This window comes from Coffea eugenioides, chromosome 2, assembly GCF_003713205.1.
Source record: "Coffea eugenioides isolate CCC68of chromosome 2, Ceug_1.0, whole genome shotgun sequence".
In the NCBI taxonomy this organism is placed as follows: Eukaryota; Viridiplantae; Streptophyta; class Magnoliopsida; order Gentianales; family Rubiaceae; genus Coffea; species Coffea eugenioides.
The window spans coordinates 10,603,799-10,623,479 of record NC_040036.1 but is presented as its reverse complement, the minus strand read 5'-3'; the positions used below and the strand labels follow the sequence as shown (position 1 = coordinate 10,623,479).

Sequence of the window (19,681 nt, the reverse complement as noted above, 5' to 3'; positions counted from 1 at the left end):
AAACAGCCAATCCTAGGATTCTATGTTGCATAATTGACCTAACGCATTTTTTACGGTTCCCCTCCCCGCCAAAAGTCCCAAAACGATCTCTCTCTCGTATCCAAGGCACGAGATATGAAGTAAAGGGAAAAAGAAGCAATTTAGCATAAGTAGAAAGTGCATATTCTTAATGAATAATGATGATTGAAATGTTAAAACGAAAAAGTTTATGATAGCTAGCATGTGCATTGTAGATATGATGGTCTTTTGGGAGGTTGCTCGATGATTTTATGAGCAGAAAAATTGATAGGGCTGTGAACATTAATGTTGCATTCAAGAAAGCTACACTGAAAAATGGAAGTTGAATTCAACTATTCTGCTGTCTGGAGCTATATACAGCAGTTGTGAAAATTTCATGTAAGAAAAATTGTGAGAAATGGTTGGTTTTAATTAAAAGCATGGACATTCACCTAAAATACAAGAAAAATGAAAGATTTGAAGGACGTCAACGTCAACATAATAGAAGTCAAAATGGATCCATCCCTAACTTTTCCGAAGAATTCAACCTTTTATCCTCCTATTTGTTCATGGGCCATTACCTGATTTCAGTACCCAAACCAGGAGCGCAAAGGAGTTGAACTCAAACAAGTAATTTGCGAGTTTGCTTGGTCAAAATTCATCGAGTTTAAACGCAAGTTGTTTGAGTTCAAATTCGAGCTTAACATATGAAGCTAGAAAGCTCGTTACATGTAATCGAATTCAATCAACCTTCACGCACGCACGCATACACACACACATATATATATGTATAATTTATTAATATGAAGTATCTATCTTGTTCCTTATTTAAAATTATATAAAGTATAAATTTATATTTTTTTAAACTCAATTAGACTCGATTAAGGTCGACTGAACTCGATTTGCACGAGTCCAAGCTCAAGTTTGAAAAAGACGAAATAAAATCAAAGAGTTCGAGATCGACTTTCAAGAGCTCAATAAGTTCGAGTTTGAGATTGATTCTCAATTTTTTAACTCTAGTTGAATTTGAGAAGTGCAGTACTTAAATTCGACTCGACTCGACTCGATTGCACCCCTAATCTAAACCCGCTCTTTGTTTCTCTGCATGTCATTGTACAAGAAGTCAAAACCAATGAAAAATATATAGGGATAAACCAAACCCTTCGTTGATTTTCGCAAAACTGCAAGGGTGCAATTAGTAGTGTTTTGTACAAAAACAAGGAAAATTATAATTACAACCTGTTGAAATAGTACACACAATAGAATATTTTTGCTTTGATTCAGAAAACGTAACATAGAAGCATTCAGACTTCCAAATGCATATAGCACCTGCCTAGACGAGTAAACAAGATAGGACTTGGATTAGTTGAGAGCTGCGTAATCCTTGTTGAACTTAAGCCTCAATGAAGAACACTTCATCAACACTAATTTCGTCATCGAAAAATAAAACATAGCGTCGTCAAAACACCCATTCAATCCCCTCAGAATCGCGGTTCAATTCTGAGATTGACAGAAAAATCTTACCAGACCTGATCCAGTTAGTCAAGTTGAATCCTGTATTTAAATCAAGAAGTCTTGGTCAACTTCAGACAGATGCTTCAACGACGCCAACAACAACAAATGAAAATACTTAGTCCACATCAAAATTTCAGCCCTTAGGTTTGTTTGCTCATCTCGTGTTGTGTGGTGCTGGCGGAGGGAAGGCACGAGGGAATCAACAACCAGACAGGCACTTCTACTACTTAGATATGAATATGGGAAATTAAAGACTAGAAAAATTTTTCCCTGTATTGCATTTTTTTTTTTTGGCTGCAAGTAGGAATATAAACAGGCTATTTACTTTTCTTTTTTTTTTTAGATCTATATTCTTCTTTATTTATGCCCAATTGTGCAAAGAAAAATCGAGGGCATGGGATAATTAGTGTCTAGTATCGTTATTATGCCATCTTTCTTCTAGTTCTGTTTTCATTTCTCAGTGATTCTTTTAGTAGAGCATTAAAAAGGAGAAAAAAAAAGATTTCGTGTGCTAACTGCTTTCTTCTTGGATTTTTCTCATGATAATAATTTCCGTCAAACTAAAAGCAAAAGTTCAACCTGTTCACCAAATAAAAAATAAAAAATTACAAAAAAATTGCCTGTTCACCAGTTACTCAGCTCTATCTAACGAGCAGAATGGTAATTAAATGAATTCAGTGTAGAATGGTCCACCACGCGAACAGTTTGACTACATATTTATCAGCTTTCATACCATACACGTACATGGGATTTGTTCTCGGTTCTTTAGATTTTGTAAAATCTAATTATGAAAAGTGATTATAGAAAATAATTAGAATCAGAAACAAAAATTATATTTTGATTGATGAATTTCAACTTTTTGATTATTAAGAAATTAATAATCTAAACACAAAAAAAATAAGAACATCACAAAATTAATTATTAAAAATCAAAATCTATAATTAGTTAAAATAATTAACCAAGAACAAGCTTTCAAGTTACAAGAGCCAGCAAATTGTCTTCTTCTGTCATCTTTTTTAAGAGCCAGCAAATTAATATATTTCATATGCGTAGGACAACAATTTCAGGCAGCAAAATGCGCGTACAAGTGCGGAGCTGAAATTTGAATGCATCACACATAATCCTATTGCTTGCTTTGCACGTTAAGGTACCAATAAAATTGTTTGGATACGGTATTATTTGAAATAATTACTGTAACACTTTTTATGATGTGATGTATGTGAGATAAAAAGATTGTTAAGAATATAAAAAAGTGAGTTGGGAAATGTGTTTATGATGCAAGCGAAATATTATTTGAGATAATAGTGTTATCCAAACACTCCGCGTTTCCAACGTTTTGAACATCGTTATTATCGATTTTCCATCAAGAAATTTCAGCGTAGTCAAGCCGCGCTTGCAAGCGTAATTTACAAGGTAGTTAAAGGAAGGACTTAGGATCTGTTTGATAATATAAAAAAGTGCTGAATCTGAATTTTTTCAGATATTAAGATATTTTGAGTGTTTGATAAATAAAAATCTATTTGCTGAACTTATTAAGTAGTACTGAACTTGTGTGTATTTTTTCAGCACAAGAATCCTAACTGAATGCTTAATTCTGATAAGAATCAATAGAATTATTTCAATTACCTTATCTTATCTACCAAATCTACCCTTATTTATTAATTTTGTTTAAAATTCTTATCTAATTAAACAATCTAATATTCTCTATCTAATGATTTTCTATTTCTTTTTTCTCCCTTTTGAATGATTTTCATATCTTCTCCATACTCCTCATACAATATATTTCATTTTTTATATTAATTTGATTTAAAAATAAATATTGTCATTTTCATACCTAACATTTTTAGCTAATAAAATCATAAGTTCTATTTCTTTTTTGGATGAAAAGATATAAGGGCAAATTTATCAAATTTAACTTATTAAACATTCAATTATAAATGTTTATCAAATAGTATAAATAGATTTAATATTAAAATTCAGACATTCATATATTTCTTTTCAATACTTAAAATTCAGATTCAATTTTATCAAGCGGAACCTTACTTTGCTTTAAGATCAGCAAGATTTTATGCATGAAGTTTGGATATCCGACGCGGCTAAACAAATACTACCATCCAACCCATCTTAAGCAGCACTCCCAAGGCAACAAATCTCAACCCAACACTAAAGAGTTTCGGCACTTTCATCAATCCTAAGGCCCAATTTCTCTGTTGCAACCATTCATGCATGCGCGCACACGCATGCGGACAGCAAACATATATATATGTGCAGCAACACTTCTAGCCTCGCCGTTTACAGCCAAACATGCATGTGCACGCTTTCATTCCAGACCTATTTATGCAGCAGCAATTCAAACCCAAATAACCAATTAAGGGTAGTTGATCATCGTAATATCCTTTTCCGTATATAACATAAAATCAGTTGATACATTCCACTTCAAGCAAAAAACTCTACTAAAGATTAATCTGCACCTCGGCCGTAATGTGATCTACATAATCATGCGGAAGCTAAAACATGTGAAAACCCTCACTCATTTTGCCAGTGGCAGAGAATTGCATGACAATCTTTGTGCGTTTTTTTTCTTCTGACAGAATGAGAGGGGTTCATGTGTTGACCTTTAACTGCAAAAATGTCTTCTAAATGTGACAGGTAGCTGCCTTCAAAATCACTGACTGAAGGTTGAGCTAAAGCTTCAAACATCGGAAAAAATATATGTCAATTATGTATTAAGAAGAAAAGCAGAATGTAATTATAAACTCCAATAGCACTTGTCTATTACCATCAAGATTTGCGTATTGCGATGTCCATGTGCAGGTAAGCAATGCTGGCAACAAAGAGGAGGAAAAAGCCCAAAACTAGCATCAATGGCTCTGCAAGCATGAATACTGGATTGAACTTGTAATGGACCTGTGTAAAGAAACTTGGTTTTAGAGCAATTTTGAAGCATTAATCAGACAGAATTGAGACTAATTACAGCTGAAACTCCCTCCAATGATTAAAAACAGAAGAATGATTTTCTCAATTGAAATTAAATGCTATCACTGCTTTAACATAGCATTTCATCATAGATTCAAAATAGCTAGCATCATTTTCCTTTCTGGCTGCAAGAACAGGCGTTTTGATCTCTGAATGGACAAATAGTTTTTGGAAATTGAAACACCAGAATTGTGGGAAAAAAAAGCTAGAAAATTCTGAATGAGCAAGCTAAAAAAGAGAACTTATAGCAATTACATGAGTCATAGCACCAACTAGAGTTAATCCGCTGATGGCTACCCTATGGAAAGTGTTGAACACCAGATAGCATAAAATTCAACTAATAAAAAATGAAATCTATGAAATAAAAGTAACAGATGCCCAAATTGTATGTTCGATGTAGCACACAATCTCTTAGTTAATGGTAGATGTATAATGATTTGGCTTGCTGAAGGATTTCATTTATGATATATAACTTACCTCTCACGTTTCTTGAACATGGACCATCCGTGAGAACCTATTATTCTTAGCTAATGGAGCAGTTTTACAAAAGTCCCATAGATATTCACCTGGAAAGGAGAGTTATGATCAGGAACTACATTTTTCTTCTCCAGAACCAACACAGTCCTTCCCACAACATCAAGGTAGGAGTGCTTCTTCTGCAATTGACATATATAGGTATTTTAGTAGACAATCTAGCATCTGAATGCTTTGCCAAAGTTATAACTGGAAAAGTGATGAATTTGACAATTGCGGGTTGCAACATAAGTTAAAAGTTTAGGTAATAATGGACAATTTCTAAATTATGCTACAAACCAAAATTTAAAAAAAAAAGAACAAATTTCGGTTGTTCCACTTATGGTGCAGTCCTGTTTGGTTAATCTACCCAAATGAAATGTCATATGCAGGCGTGCCAAAGTGAAACAATTAGATAAGCAATTTAGCTTAATCAAGTGACCAACCAACAGAAAATACCTCAAAAAATATATTCACCAGCCCTAGTTAGTAAAAGCTATTGAGCACCATACGTGCTTGGCAAAAAGAGCATAATTACAAGCATTGATTGCCTAGTTTACTAAGCTCCACTGGCAAATATAAAGCTGCTATTACATGCACAAAGGATGATGCAAGATCCTTTTGATTGGCATTACGCTCATTCCGATTTAAAACAGAATATTCTCATGGATGACTTCCAGTTTGAAAACATCTTCTCCCTACTTCATTTTCACATGCAGTAATGATAAAACAAATAACTATATCTCAATGATATAAGGGCTAAATTTTCAATCAGCATTGACTTTTACCTCCAGCCTTTGTTCCACTTGAAAAGGAATCACTGCAGAAGGGTCTTCTGATCCCTCAGGCAGCACTACCTGAATAAAATGACGTCACTACCTGCATGACCCAAAATAATACCAAAGCAAATGTCTTTCTCTAAAATATAATTCCATAAACGCCACCTACTTTTATAGTTAACTTGTCCACTACAGTCTCAGCAAGGGGGCATCCAAAACTGTAACTCAGGTAACGTGAACCATCAGCTGACTCAAAAAGATAATCATGTACCGGCACCCCATATCCAATGACAAAAGTTGCTTTCCAGCCTCCAAATAGAGGATAGCGAGGCTCTATTAACAGCTCTGACTGCATAGATGAAAGCCAAGCATTCAATGCGTTCACATGAATTTGTATATGCATGTGGAGTGTCTATATCTACATAAATGAGTGTGTACAAGAATTTGTTTCCTTGGAATTAGCAACGACTCCTGATGCATGATAAAACAAACAATTTCATGCTGTCTGTTCAAGGTTTTTTTCTGCTGGTTCTTCAATTAATGCAGAGTGGAACTCACTCTATAATCAGATGCTAAGCTGAATAGTTATCTACTGATCATATGCAAGAAATTCCTCACATTTGCTCAAATATGCATGACTGCAGAGAAAGTAGAAACCAGATATTAATCATACACAAAGTTTCAACGTTGAAAATATTTTCAGAAAATGTCAAATCTAATAAGAGATATTCTTTATACAGACACCATAAATCCCACTATTCCCACTTGAGCCATCTCTGAATTGCTCTCTGTAAGCACATTTCAAAGCCAAAGATTGAAAAGGTTTGGTAAAAGACAAATGAAAGTGACTCAACAAATATAATAAAGTTCTTGTGAAGAACAGAAGAAGCAGGAAGGAGAATGATAAGGGAAAAACCTTCTTAGCACCTATCCGTAATCGTGATGACGAAATATTCCCTATATCATCCCTATAGTAGACAGAGTGAACCCTTGGGGGCAGCTCTGCCAAAAGATGCTTAAATGAAGCTGAACCACCAAAAGGTTGCTTAGATTGATATTCAACCCTGCCACCAAAAGAATCTTTAGAACATAAGGATGAAAATGAGAAAGAGAAAATCTACAACTACCAGCATAAAGGTAACCTCATAAATGTCTACATAAGTCAAGTAATTTCAACTCTTATAAATCACAGGAACCATACTCTTGCATTTTCAACATTATAAAACCAAGTTCTTCTCAATTCAGCAGCCAATGTTTGTATATAAAAATGAATAAAAAGCAATAATTTTTCTCAAACATCACTAAATCAAATAACTTGATGGACATGGGTATGAAAGATCCAATTGTTGACCTTCTGATCAACAATAATTGGCAAAGTTACTAGCATGCTTCATCACAAAATTCATTTTCTAAAGAAAAGAGCGATCCAAGGGTCCAAACTTATATCCTATGAGAAATATTAAATGCTTCCTTAAATAGTCATCAACACACCTTGAAAAGCCACCTTTTTGTCGAGCACCAGCATGTGCCAATTTATAATGGTCAGTTATCTGAAGATTTCCCCAGTGGGATATTTCAATTTCACGAACAAGCTCCTCAACAACAGCAAATGGATTATTATTCTCAAAATGAATAATTACAGGACTGTACGAGTAAGAAGGGCGCTCCTCATACGGTCCATATTTTAGTTCTGTTCCAGAGCGGTCAGTTGGTTCCACTCTGGTGAATGATTCAACTTTGTTAGTTGGTGTCCTAAAAGATGTTTCCTGACTTTTAATATGGTAAGGTGACAGTATCACTGCACTGTCACGGAAATAAACCAACTGAGACTCGGATTGGCTTATCTCTACAGGAAAAGGCTCAAGAGAATGAGTCAACACATAAAGTACTTCTAGGGATACAGATTCACCACTCCCTAGTTGGCTGGTAAAAAATACAGAGTAGTATTTAGTTCCATTTGGACCATCCAGTATGTTGCTTGGTTTTACATCAAGCGGCAGTGAAGATTTCTTCCTCTTCTTCCCGACAAGGGCTCCTGCTTTAATCCATGCTAAATGATCAACTTGTGCAGGTGAGAAGGCAAGAAGAATTTCAGAAGCTGGAGATGTGCCAACATTTTCAACCTAAAGGTAAAAAATCACAGATAAACATGAAAAAGCAGAACCCAAAGGCACTCACAATGTATAACTGAATCTGTAATTTTTGAAAGAGTGAATCATTATACAGCCCAACTTCACAACAACTACCCAATACTTAAGTTCCATCTTCTTTCCTTTTCTGAGGGAGCTAGTGAATACATTGGGAATTTACAGGGACAATGAAGCCCGCACTTTAAACCAGGAAAATTCAGAATTTGAGCTTTTAATAGCTGAAATCCACACCCTCAAGCCTCAAATCACCAGCTAATTCCATAAAAAATGTATATACATCTAGGAATGGATTGCCTCATTGAAGAATTGATGTCAATATATAAAATGCAATGCCGAGCGGTTTGATCTACACCAATTTTCTAACGAAATTTTAGGTCACACCAAACAATATTCTCAAAAAGTTTAAATCTTTGAAGTAATTTTATAGATTGATGTTAAGCAATCTAAACCAAACCATATTTACCGTGAGATTGGTTCAAAATATACAGGAGACAAATAACCACCATTGTTTCATGTTATCATCCATGAGCATTGCAATAACTTGTTCAGCGAACATAAGCCAAAAGGTAGATTGAAAATAGGAAATGAGAAAATCAGTACCTTAAGCGTCAAGGAAACCCTAATTATATGCGAACTCAAGTCAACCTGCGTCAATCAATCAAAATCAAAATTCAAGCAGAGTTACAATTCACAACACACTACAAAAGTCTTTCCAAGGAAAATCTAACCAGATAAATTTATATGCAGAGTAAAATTGATCAAGGTAAACATAAATCATCGAAAGAAAATGAAATGTGATCACTAGTTAAGCAGCTTTTTACATTTCATGATGCAAAATGTACTACAGTAGAAGAGAATTGGAACTTACTCTACGCTCGGCACTGAGAATCTGAAGGTCCAGCGTCGATGACGATCTGACGACCGGAGAGAAGAAGGTTAATATTAACGTTGAGAAAATTAGGCAGATTTGCAGAAGAAGACGAGGACGACGACCACTCGCCTCCATTGCTGCGGAATTAAGATTTAAGAGCATGGCAGTCGAGTCCACTAGCTTCTTAAGCCGGATTATGCGTGGATTCTGGTTGCTGATTGGTTGGAGGCTATGTGGGCTAATAGGATTGCTGATTGGTGGAGAGTTTTGGGCTTAGAACAATTTTGGGCTGTAAAACTACTCTGGGCTCTAGCAAGGTGGGATTGCAATTCACAAGGGGCTTCATGTTCTCAAGCTCAACTCGTTTAGTAGGAATACTAATCATGTTGCTAGGAGATTCTTTACTCAATTTTCAACTTTTCTCCTTTTCTATCTGATAAGTTTATAGTTTTCTTTTAACCTAAAAAAGAAAAGAAAAGAAAAGAAATTTTGAAAAACATATGAGAGTTAATTATAGGAATAATTCGTCTTAGGAGCTTGATATACATGTCTTTATGAAGCTCTTGAGACTCGAGCACCTAATGAATCTAGTCATTGGGGGAACAAGATGGTGCAAAAATGAGGCTTGATTAGTGAATGGGATCTTTGAACATAAATTTACTCGATTGCACAAAAGATAAGCCACAATGTAACAGCTATAATCAAGAGTAGAACCTGTGACAAAAGAGTGATTGAGATTAGTTGAGCCAATCAATTATTTTCAATCGATTTTGTGTTGAAGTCATGATTTCTTTGACTCCTCTTAAAGCATTAGGGGAAATATACAGCTTGAGAAGGGCAAAGGGTTCCAAGGTACTATCTCATAAAGAGAGACAAACTTAAAATAAAAGCCGACAGAATTTAAGAGGACCACTGTCCCGTTTGGCAAGTGAATTTTTTAGGTGTTTGTCTAAAACTTTACTGTAATTTACTGTAGAAGTTTTTAAAAAAATTTTTGAAATGCGTAAAATTTTGAATATTTTGAAATGTATAGATTAAAAATTTTGAAAAGTTTTTTGAGATTACTGTAGTTAAAGTTTTTTAAAAACTTGTAGCAGACAAACTTGACAAAAAACTTGCGTGACAAACAGGACTAGAGCACTCGACAAAGTGGTTTGGGGGTTAAATGTAGCAATTGATTTTGAAATTTAAGAACTGCAGAAAAAGGTGTTTGGATTGCAATTTTTTGCTACATTTTTTCGGGGACACATTTTTCAATCACCTTTTTACCTTACATATATCTAACCGTTACAGTAATTTTTTTCCCAAAAAATCCAGAAAAATACAGTCCAAACAAAGCATTGGAAAAAAAAATTAAATTTGTGAGTTTGTTGAGTTGTGAAATGACTATGGTTTTTATATAATAAAAAAATTTTCAAAATAAACATCTAAAAGATTTTAAACTCTTGACAACGAAACATACCTTAAGCGATAATAAGATGTTTCACTTGTAATTCATAAGTCACATATTTGAATCATCATCATCAATGAAGGTAGGCAGAAAATCATTGTTGATCCCTTGAATAAAATGCGTAACAACAAAAACTCCTCATTTACTTCAACATTTTCTGTATGCATGCAATTTCGTATATTCTTCTCGCAAGTCATCACTCTTAACTAGTTACTATTAAGGTAATTTTACAAGTAAAGTATCGAATGACCAAAATACTTAAAACTGATTCTTATCACGAATAACTTTTTTTTTTTTTTTTGGCCACGAATATCAAGTCTAGCTTCAAGTAGCATGTGGAGTATTCATGGCATGAGTTTGCCACATCAGTAGCGTCCTAGTACAGTGTTGGAAATAGATAGGCTGCTTACATGATTGTCAAAAACTTCAAAGGGCCTCAACATAAAATTTCATTCTTTCCCTTTTATTTTTCTTTCCTCAACTTTCAGAAATCAGAACTGTTTCCCAAACCCTCTTCATCCAAATTAAGATTATTTCCAAATTGTGCTACTATTGGAAAGCCCTGTTGTTCCGCTTCTTTCTAGACCAATTTTCAAGTTCTGGTCTTTTTTCCAGAGCAATACTTCATCAATTGATCAAGCTATCATCTCATCATCTTCTTTTGGGAGAGGTTCACATTTCAGAGCGGAATTTTTGTCTAAATTCCAAGGTAATTTCTCTTTCCTCCCTAAATCTTCATTTTGATAGTATGTCAGCTGAGTAGTATTTCATTTCCATAGAATCAATTCCTTTTTGCGGAATCATTTGTATTTGTAGACTTTGGAACATTCCCTTGTTGTAAAATCCTATCATTTTGGTTTGGGCTACTTGTCCTAAGAATGAGGTTCTTGGGTTGTCTTGGGGTGTCAATGCTGCCCACCATGTGCTTGTCTTTTCGTCAAAACAAGATTGGGATATAGCATGAATGCCTGATCAACGTTATCAAAATTAATTTAGCAAGTTAATAGTTGTTATGATTGTTTTAATACTTCATAATGTCTGAAAAGCAAGATGTTCTTGATATCGAATACTGTTGTCCTCGTTATGAATCCCACTCATTGTTTAAAGCGGCCATGAAATTGAAATAAGCTCATTTTTACTTTGGAAAGAACGGGGCTTGAGCTCATTTTCCTTGTTCTGGATATCACTCTCATGCGTGCATTTGTTGATGACTTGGATGGTGCAAATGTAGGCAGTGTTAGTATTGGAGGCAATGACAACTGTTCAGCCAACTACGGGTCTACCTAAGAAAGCAAAGCTGCAAAATCCACCTGCAGGGTTTAAAAGAATGGGCAGGGCCTCACCCTTTATAAGATATGGTCTACCTATGATCTCACTTACTGTGTTAGGGACACTCGGTCTCGGCTATCTGCTGCAAGGAAGGTCAGTGCCAAATGTCGATTTCCTTGTGTATGCTGCAGGGATCCTCCAAAGAGTCATCACTGGGATTCTTGATGTTGTCAATGTTTTGGTGTTAGCTCTAGAAATGTTAACAGTACAACACCCAAGCATCCTGTAATTAGGCATATTTCAGTGGTTCAGACTCAATTATTGGTCAAATACCAGAGAGCACTAATGTATAGCAAGTTTATTCCCTGTCTTCAAGTGACGAGCTGCATAGTGGATGCTGTTAGACAAACACGGAAATATTTTGGAAGATATACTACTGTAACTTCTGAAACAGGAAGAGTTTTAAGTCTAGATTGAACTTATCCTGAGAGTGAAAATTTTGATATGTATACCCCCACTCCCTTTTTGTCAGTTTGAGTCACTTTCTTGAGTTCTGATCCGTGCATGATAGGCAAATTGTTTGCATGGAGACACATGCAAGGGATTCTGAGTTCCAAATTGCAGTTGCTTAGGGATTTGCACTGCAGATGTCGTCCTAGAGACAATAGCATGTTCTTTGTGGTTTTTTTTTTTTTTTTTTAATCTTTTCCTTCAAAAGCTTAAATTAACGGGCTAATTTTTGTAGTTCAGCAAGGACATTGCTAAAGTGAAGGATGATCAAGAATGGGAGATCATTGAGACAAGAAAAGCGCTATCAAGAACTGGGCCAGTCAATGCCTACAACCCTAAAAAGATTTCACTGGAGGAAGAGCTTAAGGTAGACAAATTTTATTTAATGTCAAAGTCTGTGTTGAGTTGTGAATCTTTTTACATATTTGTCTTCGGTGCAGGCTTTGCAAGAGAAGGTTGACATCAACAACTACGAGTATAAGAGGATCCCTAAGCCTAAGGAAAGCGCATGAAGCAAAAAGCTTCATCAGGCGTTGTGCTCAAATTTTGCAACCGTAGATTCTGTTTCAACTTGAAATAGTATTCCGTTTTGCTCAAAATCTCAGCATCAATGTTGTACCTAAACCAGACTTCGATTAGGAATTAGTGGAATTGAGGAACTCTGTTTGCAGCCTTTTGACATTTTAGTCAGTCATGGTCGTATAAAGGCCGATGTTGGTGAACTCTAGTCGAAGCTTACATCTTTATGGTGCTTTGTCTCATTGTGCGGTCTTTTAGTTTTGTGTATACTTAACCCAGGAAAATTCCCGAATGATGAATATGGCTGTTCTGAAATGAAAATGGCTATGGTTTTCTAGAACTTTTTGGTTCCTCTTTTACTTTTTTTTAGAATCGGTTGGTGTACGAACTTATTTTGAAAGAGCATTCTTTGATCTTTTTTCATGGATTAATTCAATTGTTGCAGTAAAAATGAATTCCTGACTCTCTCCGATGCATGTGTAACTTGGAATTCATATGTATATCAGGCAGCATGAGCCGGTCTTCACCTGGCCATACCTAAAACGATTTTGAAACTAATTTCCAGTGGAGAAAGCATGAAGTTTTCCTAGTTTACAGCCTCATTTTCAGAGTCCTAATTAAGTCTTCATGAACATGACATGGCAAGTGGGAGAAAGCAATGAAGTTGATGCGGCTCCCTTTTGTTTTGGCCTGGGCGTACTTCGAGGTTCTCCTCTGGAAGTGGGGAATAATTTCTTTCGGGCAAACGAAACGACCAATTGGGCCATCAAACTTAAGGCTGAATTTGCAACAATGAAGTGCGTTTGATTTTTGCTACACATATGTTTGCAACCTTTCTTCTGTCCCTTTGACTTGTTAGCCAAAACTACTTTGTGTCTATCGTGTCCTGAAAAGTAACAAGTTTTTTTTTTTTGTTGAGAAGCTGAAAAGTAACAAGTTTGTACAAGCTATTCTTGTAGTGCACCCAAAAAAAAAAAATTTTTTTTCCTTTGAGAGTGTACACTACACTACACGATATATATAGTCTGTCAAAGAAGTTTCTGCAAACCACGTCGTGTAATAAGCCCACAGTTGCTTTTTTTTTTTTTTTTCCAGGAAAAATCTTAAACCCAGAGTGAAGATCCCACAATCTTTCGATGTGGAATGGTGACGACCGTGCACACTCTCACCAAATTAATGGGCTTGTTTTTTCCAGGAACTGAAAGAAACACACACACTCACTCAATTAGAACAAACACGGGAGTAATCCGAAAGAGCAACTCGAAGGCAATCTAAGAGAAATCCACAAGAAACACCCATCCAGCCAATTGGTGACAGAAAGGTGCTCCCATGAATTTTAAACGCAGAGTGAAGACCCCACGATTTTTCGATGTGGGATGGCCACAGTTGCTGACCTGATGATATTCAATCTTTACTCGCAATCAGTAAAGCTGCCTTTTCTCGCACATAATAATCTGATATGTGAGCCCGCCCGCGGCAAAGATAAGAATTATTTTCCCCTTATCGTATGAAAAGACGTAACAGAACAAAAAGCTAAGAGTACCCAATATTTTTTAAAGCTTTCTACGTTATGAGACATTTCATGCAACAAAAAAGTGAATCAATAAAGGATCATGATAAAAAATAAAGGATCGTGACCATCTTTATCAATCCCCAAAGTTTTTAAAGTCAATTGAGAGACTGGAAAAGGGTATGGACCGTTTAGAATAATGCACCACACCATCTTTTACAGTACAGCAGGACAGTACAGTAGTGTATTTCTTGGCAACAATTTGGTGCAATGTCAAAGCACTGTAGTGCTAGCTTTTGTTCTCTGGACTCGTAATGAATGAGGAGAAGCACAAGTCTCCACGGAAGGTCAACTTTGAAGTTCATCTTTTCCTAAAATTAAACAATAATATATGTTTCATCTTTTCCATCCCATAATAGTAGTACCATACCATCTTGAGTGACTTTTTGCATGCTTATCATGATCTTAGTTGCGTAAAGAGAGAGTCCATTTTATCAAGTGGTTGAAGAAATAGTACCAGTCATACCACTGCATGATTATTAAAACTCCGTGAAAGAATCACATTCTTATGTAATAGCTGCGCAGTTCACAAAATATTTCCACAATTACAAACTTATACCGGCTTCTCTCTCAGATGAAAATCCATCTTTCCTTATGTACACCACCCCCAATGATACCCACAAGGTGAAAAAGAAACAACAAAAAGCAAAAGTTGGATTATCCTACTCCGTTTACCCCTTACCTTGACCCCATTATACTTTCCACGCTTCACCAATGTTTATTGCTTTACATAATTGAGACAGGAAGATAATGACACCCAAAACTGTTTCTTACCTATTAACTTTTCCCCGGCCCAAAACACAAATAAGCACAGCTATAGCATCAAGGAGACCAATGAAAAACAGTTATCTTTGAGAAAACTCCATATCTTGGTGTCGCAAGGTCACCTTGGCTTTGGATGTGATGCAAATGATAAAACAGGTCGAATGAGCCTCTGAGCTGAAGGACTACCTAGTAGGGTAGCCTGAGACCGATTCAGCATCTCGGTCATTGACGGGGTTTGATAGGCCTGAACCAGGCTTGAACCATCCGTCGAGTCACCTCGTGCTGTTGCTCTCTGCCATGAGTGTGAGCTTAGTCCTGAAAGAATATATGCCCTTCCTGATGCTTCATACACATGTCTGCTTGCCAGTCTCTCTTGCATTTCTTTAAGCTCAGCATCAAGTGCAATGCATAGCCGATCATGAGACTTGGCCGAAACAGTTTCTGACAACACCTTGCGACAGTTTTCAAGAATAGATGCTGCACCAGACAGGTCTCCTTTCTCAGCCGTAGTTCGCGCTAGGAGCATCGCCTCAGCCGCACGCAGCCTGTTCTGTTGCCTATCCACTTCAACTGATGCACTTTGTTGTCCAGCTTCATCAGGTCTTCTAATCCTAACTTCATCACTTCCAACAGTCACCGAGCCTTTTGTCAAAGGATCATTGTAAACACATTTCACCCTTATCAATGCAGTTTCAGTGCTTGAAATTTCTGTTGGGACATTAACTGAAACTAGAAAGTCTCGTTCCTCATCAGCATACAGGTCGCCAACATCAATAGTTCCCATGCGTCCATCCGACATCACGCGATTGCGGTAGCTTCCAGCTTTTAAAGAACCAAGACTGACTCTTGGATCAACACACTCAATATTCACCTGCAGGTCCTTGACCACAACACTCAAAAGTCCACCAATGCACTGAGCAAATGCATCCTGGATTACACCTTCTGTTTCAATGAAAGAGAAGGTTCCTCCAGACATCTCTGAGATTGAGTGCATTGATGAAGCATCATGGTCTGCCCCGAACCCAAAAGCATGCACTGGAATCTTAAAATTAGAACTACTTTCATTGTGGATAGACAATGGAAGAAGAAGTTGGTAATTTGGTTGCTGTTGACTGCTCCCCATGTTACTAACTGTATATGTATCTTGCCCATCAGATAGCAATATAATACTGGCAACAGGGTTCTTTTCTCTACGATCTTCCATTACCTTGGCACCCTTGCGCAAGCCTTCAGCAATGTTTGTCCCTCCATTTGCAACTAAAGAGTTAACAGCTTGCAGTGCTTGCTGCCGTCCTGTTTCAGACATCCTACGAAGGGGAAACAACCGGCGGGCGGTTGATGAGAAGGCAATTACTGCAAGCCTGTCATTGGGACCAAGGTTCTGTATCACAAACCCCATAGCTCGCTTGAGCAATGCAAGCTTGGTACCTGCCATGCTGCCACTGACATCTAGAACCGTGACAAGGTCAACAGGTGCACGAGATGTTTGGGAAACTTGGGGTGAATTTGCCTGGTTTCTACTCATGTTCACACTGGAATTTGGAGCTGGAGCTTTGAGATTAATTAAGATCGTGAAGTTATCAGCAGCATTGAACCGGAGGACAGCTGGAACTTCTGTGTATGTTTTGATTTTCATTGTTCTTTGGCCATCATTTTCTGCAACATTCTTGCCTGAAGAGCTTCTCTCACTAGAGTCAGACTGATGACCCAAAGATTCATCATCATTGAAGATAGCAGGCTCAGGAGTCTGACATGGAGGTGCATTGATTCGATTAGGATTAGGACGAGGTGGAGGGAGTCTGCGCACTACAGTCATTAGAGCATTATGTTGGGGCCAATCGACAGGATTAACTCTAGCCCTTCCAGGGGGAGGATCCAAATTTGGATACTGCAGGGGAATCTCGTTCCACTTTGCTCTACAAACTGGGCAAATTTGGTTTCCATGTTTTACATTGGAAGCAATACACTGGAAGTGAAAAGAATGTGAACATTCGGCAGTGAATATCGCATGACCATCTCCACGGTTCATTGAGGCTAAACATATCGAGCACGTCTTCTGTATGTCAAATTTAAGATCCAGTGAGATGACAATAGAAGTCAAGTGAAAAGCAGGATAACAGTTCAAGTAATAACGGATAGGATTAATAACTAGAAGGACAATTCCGGTTTGACTTATACAGACACTGAGTTTGACTTTAAGGTCATGTTAAGCATCTGATAATTCAAACACTGAAATAATTAGAGAACAGTATTATTGGGCATAGACCACTAAGCTGAGTCACCACAATGTCATGTTTACATGTACATTAAACTCAAATTTATAGGTTCAATGATGATGTCAAACACAATGAAACTTATCTCCCGTTAAAGCATTTTGAGCTAAATTATAAACTTGGGAGGATTTCACAATGTACTCAATCACCAACTTTCAGTTGGATTCCTCCAGCTGGGCTTGCTTAAAAGTTTGAATTGCAATACAAAAGTGATTCCATACAGTATTTTGTATAAACATTTTAGGGAATAAAGAGTAATAGCAAGCATTTATATCCTAAAAGCTTGCACTTACCCTTCTCTCAAGTTAAAGCTGGATCCAGTCAGTTCTTTTATATTCTCTAGAGTACAATTTGTTTCTCAATTAAGTGGTGGCGCTTTTACAAAGTTACAAAGATATTAAACCTCTTTTCTTTTTTGTCAATTTAAGCATTTTGCAAACTACAGTTTAAAGTATCCGTATTCTAACTCTTTTCTCCTCCTCTATCACTGATTTGTATCCAGAGCAATGAGAATTCAGTAATTTTCATTGTAACCGATAAACTGGAGGTTTCGTGTGACACGAAGGTCATGTTCCTGTTTTCTGTACAAGGTAATTCTAATTAAAGTGCCAAAACTGATTCGTTGAAAAGACTAGCAGCATTTGTCATTTCCAAAGACGAACCCACAAGCATGTTTGATAGCTGTTTAGAATGGATTTGTTGACTAGTCTAAAAGACTTTGTCTTTTTTTTTTTCACACTACAAGTCTACAAGGGGACTGCAGCATCCTTTCTTTTTCATCTCTACTTTTAGTTATTTCTTGATCATCCAGACTGCCTATGCAGGCACAAACACAAATGAAAAACAAAAGACTGTGAACAAATTACTTCTTAAGGTTTCAAATTAGCAGGTACAGGAGAAAAAGCAACAGTGAAAGCAATATACCCATTGCATCAAAGCCAGAATTTACAAGATATTCAATACTGAGGAAGATCATGCCATTGGAACAACGAGAAATGACAGATGTAGGATAGAACGATATTTATCTATGTCAAAAACAAAAAGTAAAATCTGTTTAGTATTTTCTTTTAAATTTTCTGCAAAGACGATCAGACATCCCATGTTTGAAACTTTATTGCCTCAGTTGCCATAGCAGCAGGACCAAACAGAATTCAGATAGATGTAAAACTAACGATAGATGACACCTAAAAAAAAGCTAACAGCGAGATGAATCTTATGTTTTTAGCAAATCTCCAACTTAACCTCCGTTTTGCTGTTCAACATTGTTCCCTCAGAAGCAAACATAACACCTAAAGCAGGATCAGATCCCAGTACAGTTCTTGAAAAAATGAAAGCACCAATAGGAATTACAACATACTTTGATCCCTTACAGCTAGTGATAGCAATAATCCTTTTGGGGAGAGATCAAACTATCCTTATTTGTCATTGCCTTTATTAATATTACACATCTACACTTCACAGCCAAAAAAAGAAACTTGGGTAATGTCACAAAAGGCTCAAACTGGTTTCACTATATTCCTCCAAATCCTCAGCTTAAGCCATTTACGGTAGAATTTTCTTCAGTTTCTTCCCCAAAGCCCCAAACAATTGAAAAAGAAGAAACAAAAAGAACAGAAAGGCTATCGACTTTTCAATCACAGTTTACACTGCTCCATTTTTCTCATCAATTTAGCACAACCACAACGAAAACGACTCTAGTTTTTCATCTGTTCCAATCTCCTGTTCCCTAGTTAACAAGCATTTCATCTCCCAGATATCTTAGCCAGCAAATGAACCAGCAAACTTCCTCAATTTTCTCATACCCCAGCAAACCAAAAAACCCATTGTAGACCCAAAAAACGAATAACCCAAACAAAAGAAGAAAGGGACAAAGAAAAAGAAAAGGAGGTCCAAGACACAAACCTTAGAAGACCTGCTCAAGCTCTTGGACAACCTGAACCCATGGCCCTGAGACCCTGAAGTAGGAGAAGGAGAAGGAGAAGTATTGTGGAGGCTACCATCGGTGGACGGAGAGAGCAGTGCTGCGTTGGAAAGTATCTCGGACGTTGGAGAAGAGTCATCATCATTCCCAGTTCTTGGACTATAAACACAAAGATTCATCCCAAGAGCCAGCTTCACTTTTCTCCATTTGCTCCCCATATTTTTTTTTTAACAAAATCCCGTACCAAGATTCAACAAAAAGCTTATTTTCGAGATGGGTTTTTGCTCAAAAAGTAGAAAGCAGGAAACTTTAGCAGTAAAAATAAAGGAAAAGTGTCTAGTGCGGAGCTCGAAAATCAAGAAAAACACAGTAGTGTGTGGTGTGTGGTTCAGGGGAGGATAGATTGATTGAAAATGGTTAATGGGTAGTTGAGAGGAAGGGAAGAGGAGGAAGAACCGAAGAAGAGGAGGTGGGCTTTGTTAATATTGTCTCTGCTTTTACTCTTCTTGCTGCAGGAGTAGAAGTACTAGTAGTAGATTCAATTGGCGGCCTGCGGCCACGAGCGGACGAATCAAAATGAATGTGGAGAGAGAGAGAGTTGAA

General features: G+C 36.8%; 3 protein-coding genes across 4 annotated transcripts; 1 reads left to right on the top strand and 2 right to left on the bottom strand.

Moving 5' to 3' along the window:
• Window positions 1-3,861: 3,861 nt before the first annotated feature.
• On the bottom strand, window positions 3,862-8,970 carry LOC113761224 (dolichyl-diphosphooligosaccharide--protein glycosyltransferase subunit 1B). Of its 2 annotated transcripts, none has more exons than XM_027304106.1 (9): window positions 8,799-8,970; window positions 8,531-8,575; window positions 7,272-7,903; window positions 6,697-6,844; window positions 5,950-6,129; window positions 5,790-5,858; window positions 5,055-5,144; window positions 4,292-4,419; window positions 3,862-4,196 (listed from the first exon to the last, which is right to left on the bottom strand). In XM_027304106.1, the coding sequence occupies exons 1-8, from the start codon at window positions 8,961-8,963 to the stop codon at window positions 4,294-4,296; spliced, it is 1,455 nt and encodes a 484-aa protein (XP_027159907.1). In that variant the 5' UTR covers window positions 8,964-8,970; the 3' UTR covers window positions 3,862-4,196; window positions 4,292-4,293. The 2 variants fall into 2 exon arrangements, with proteins under 2 accessions (XP_027159907.1, XP_027159906.1); XM_027304105.1 differs by having other exon boundaries at window positions 3,862-4,202; window positions 8,799-8,969.
• A 1,722-nt stretch (window positions 8,971-10,692) lies between these two features.
• LOC113762546 lies at window positions 10,693-12,889 on the top strand. Its single transcript, XM_027306040.1, has 4 exons — window positions 10,693-10,960; window positions 11,483-11,673; window positions 12,271-12,397; window positions 12,471-12,889. Exons 2-4 carry the CDS (start codon window positions 11,504-11,506, stop codon window positions 12,540-12,542), a joined length of 369 nt encoding a protein of 122 aa, XP_027161841.1. The 5' UTR covers window positions 10,693-10,960; window positions 11,483-11,503; the 3' UTR covers window positions 12,543-12,889.
• A 1,703-nt stretch (window positions 12,890-14,592) lies between these two features.
• On the bottom strand, window positions 14,593-19,681 carry LOC113761585 (E3 ubiquitin-protein ligase WAV3). Its single transcript, XM_027304649.1, has 2 exons — window positions 19,060-19,681; window positions 14,593-16,940 (listed from the first exon to the last, which is right to left on the bottom strand). The coding sequence occupies exons 1-2, from the start codon at window positions 19,294-19,296 to the stop codon at window positions 15,003-15,005; spliced, it is 2,175 nt and encodes a 724-aa protein (XP_027160450.1). The 5' UTR covers window positions 19,297-19,681; the 3' UTR covers window positions 14,593-15,002.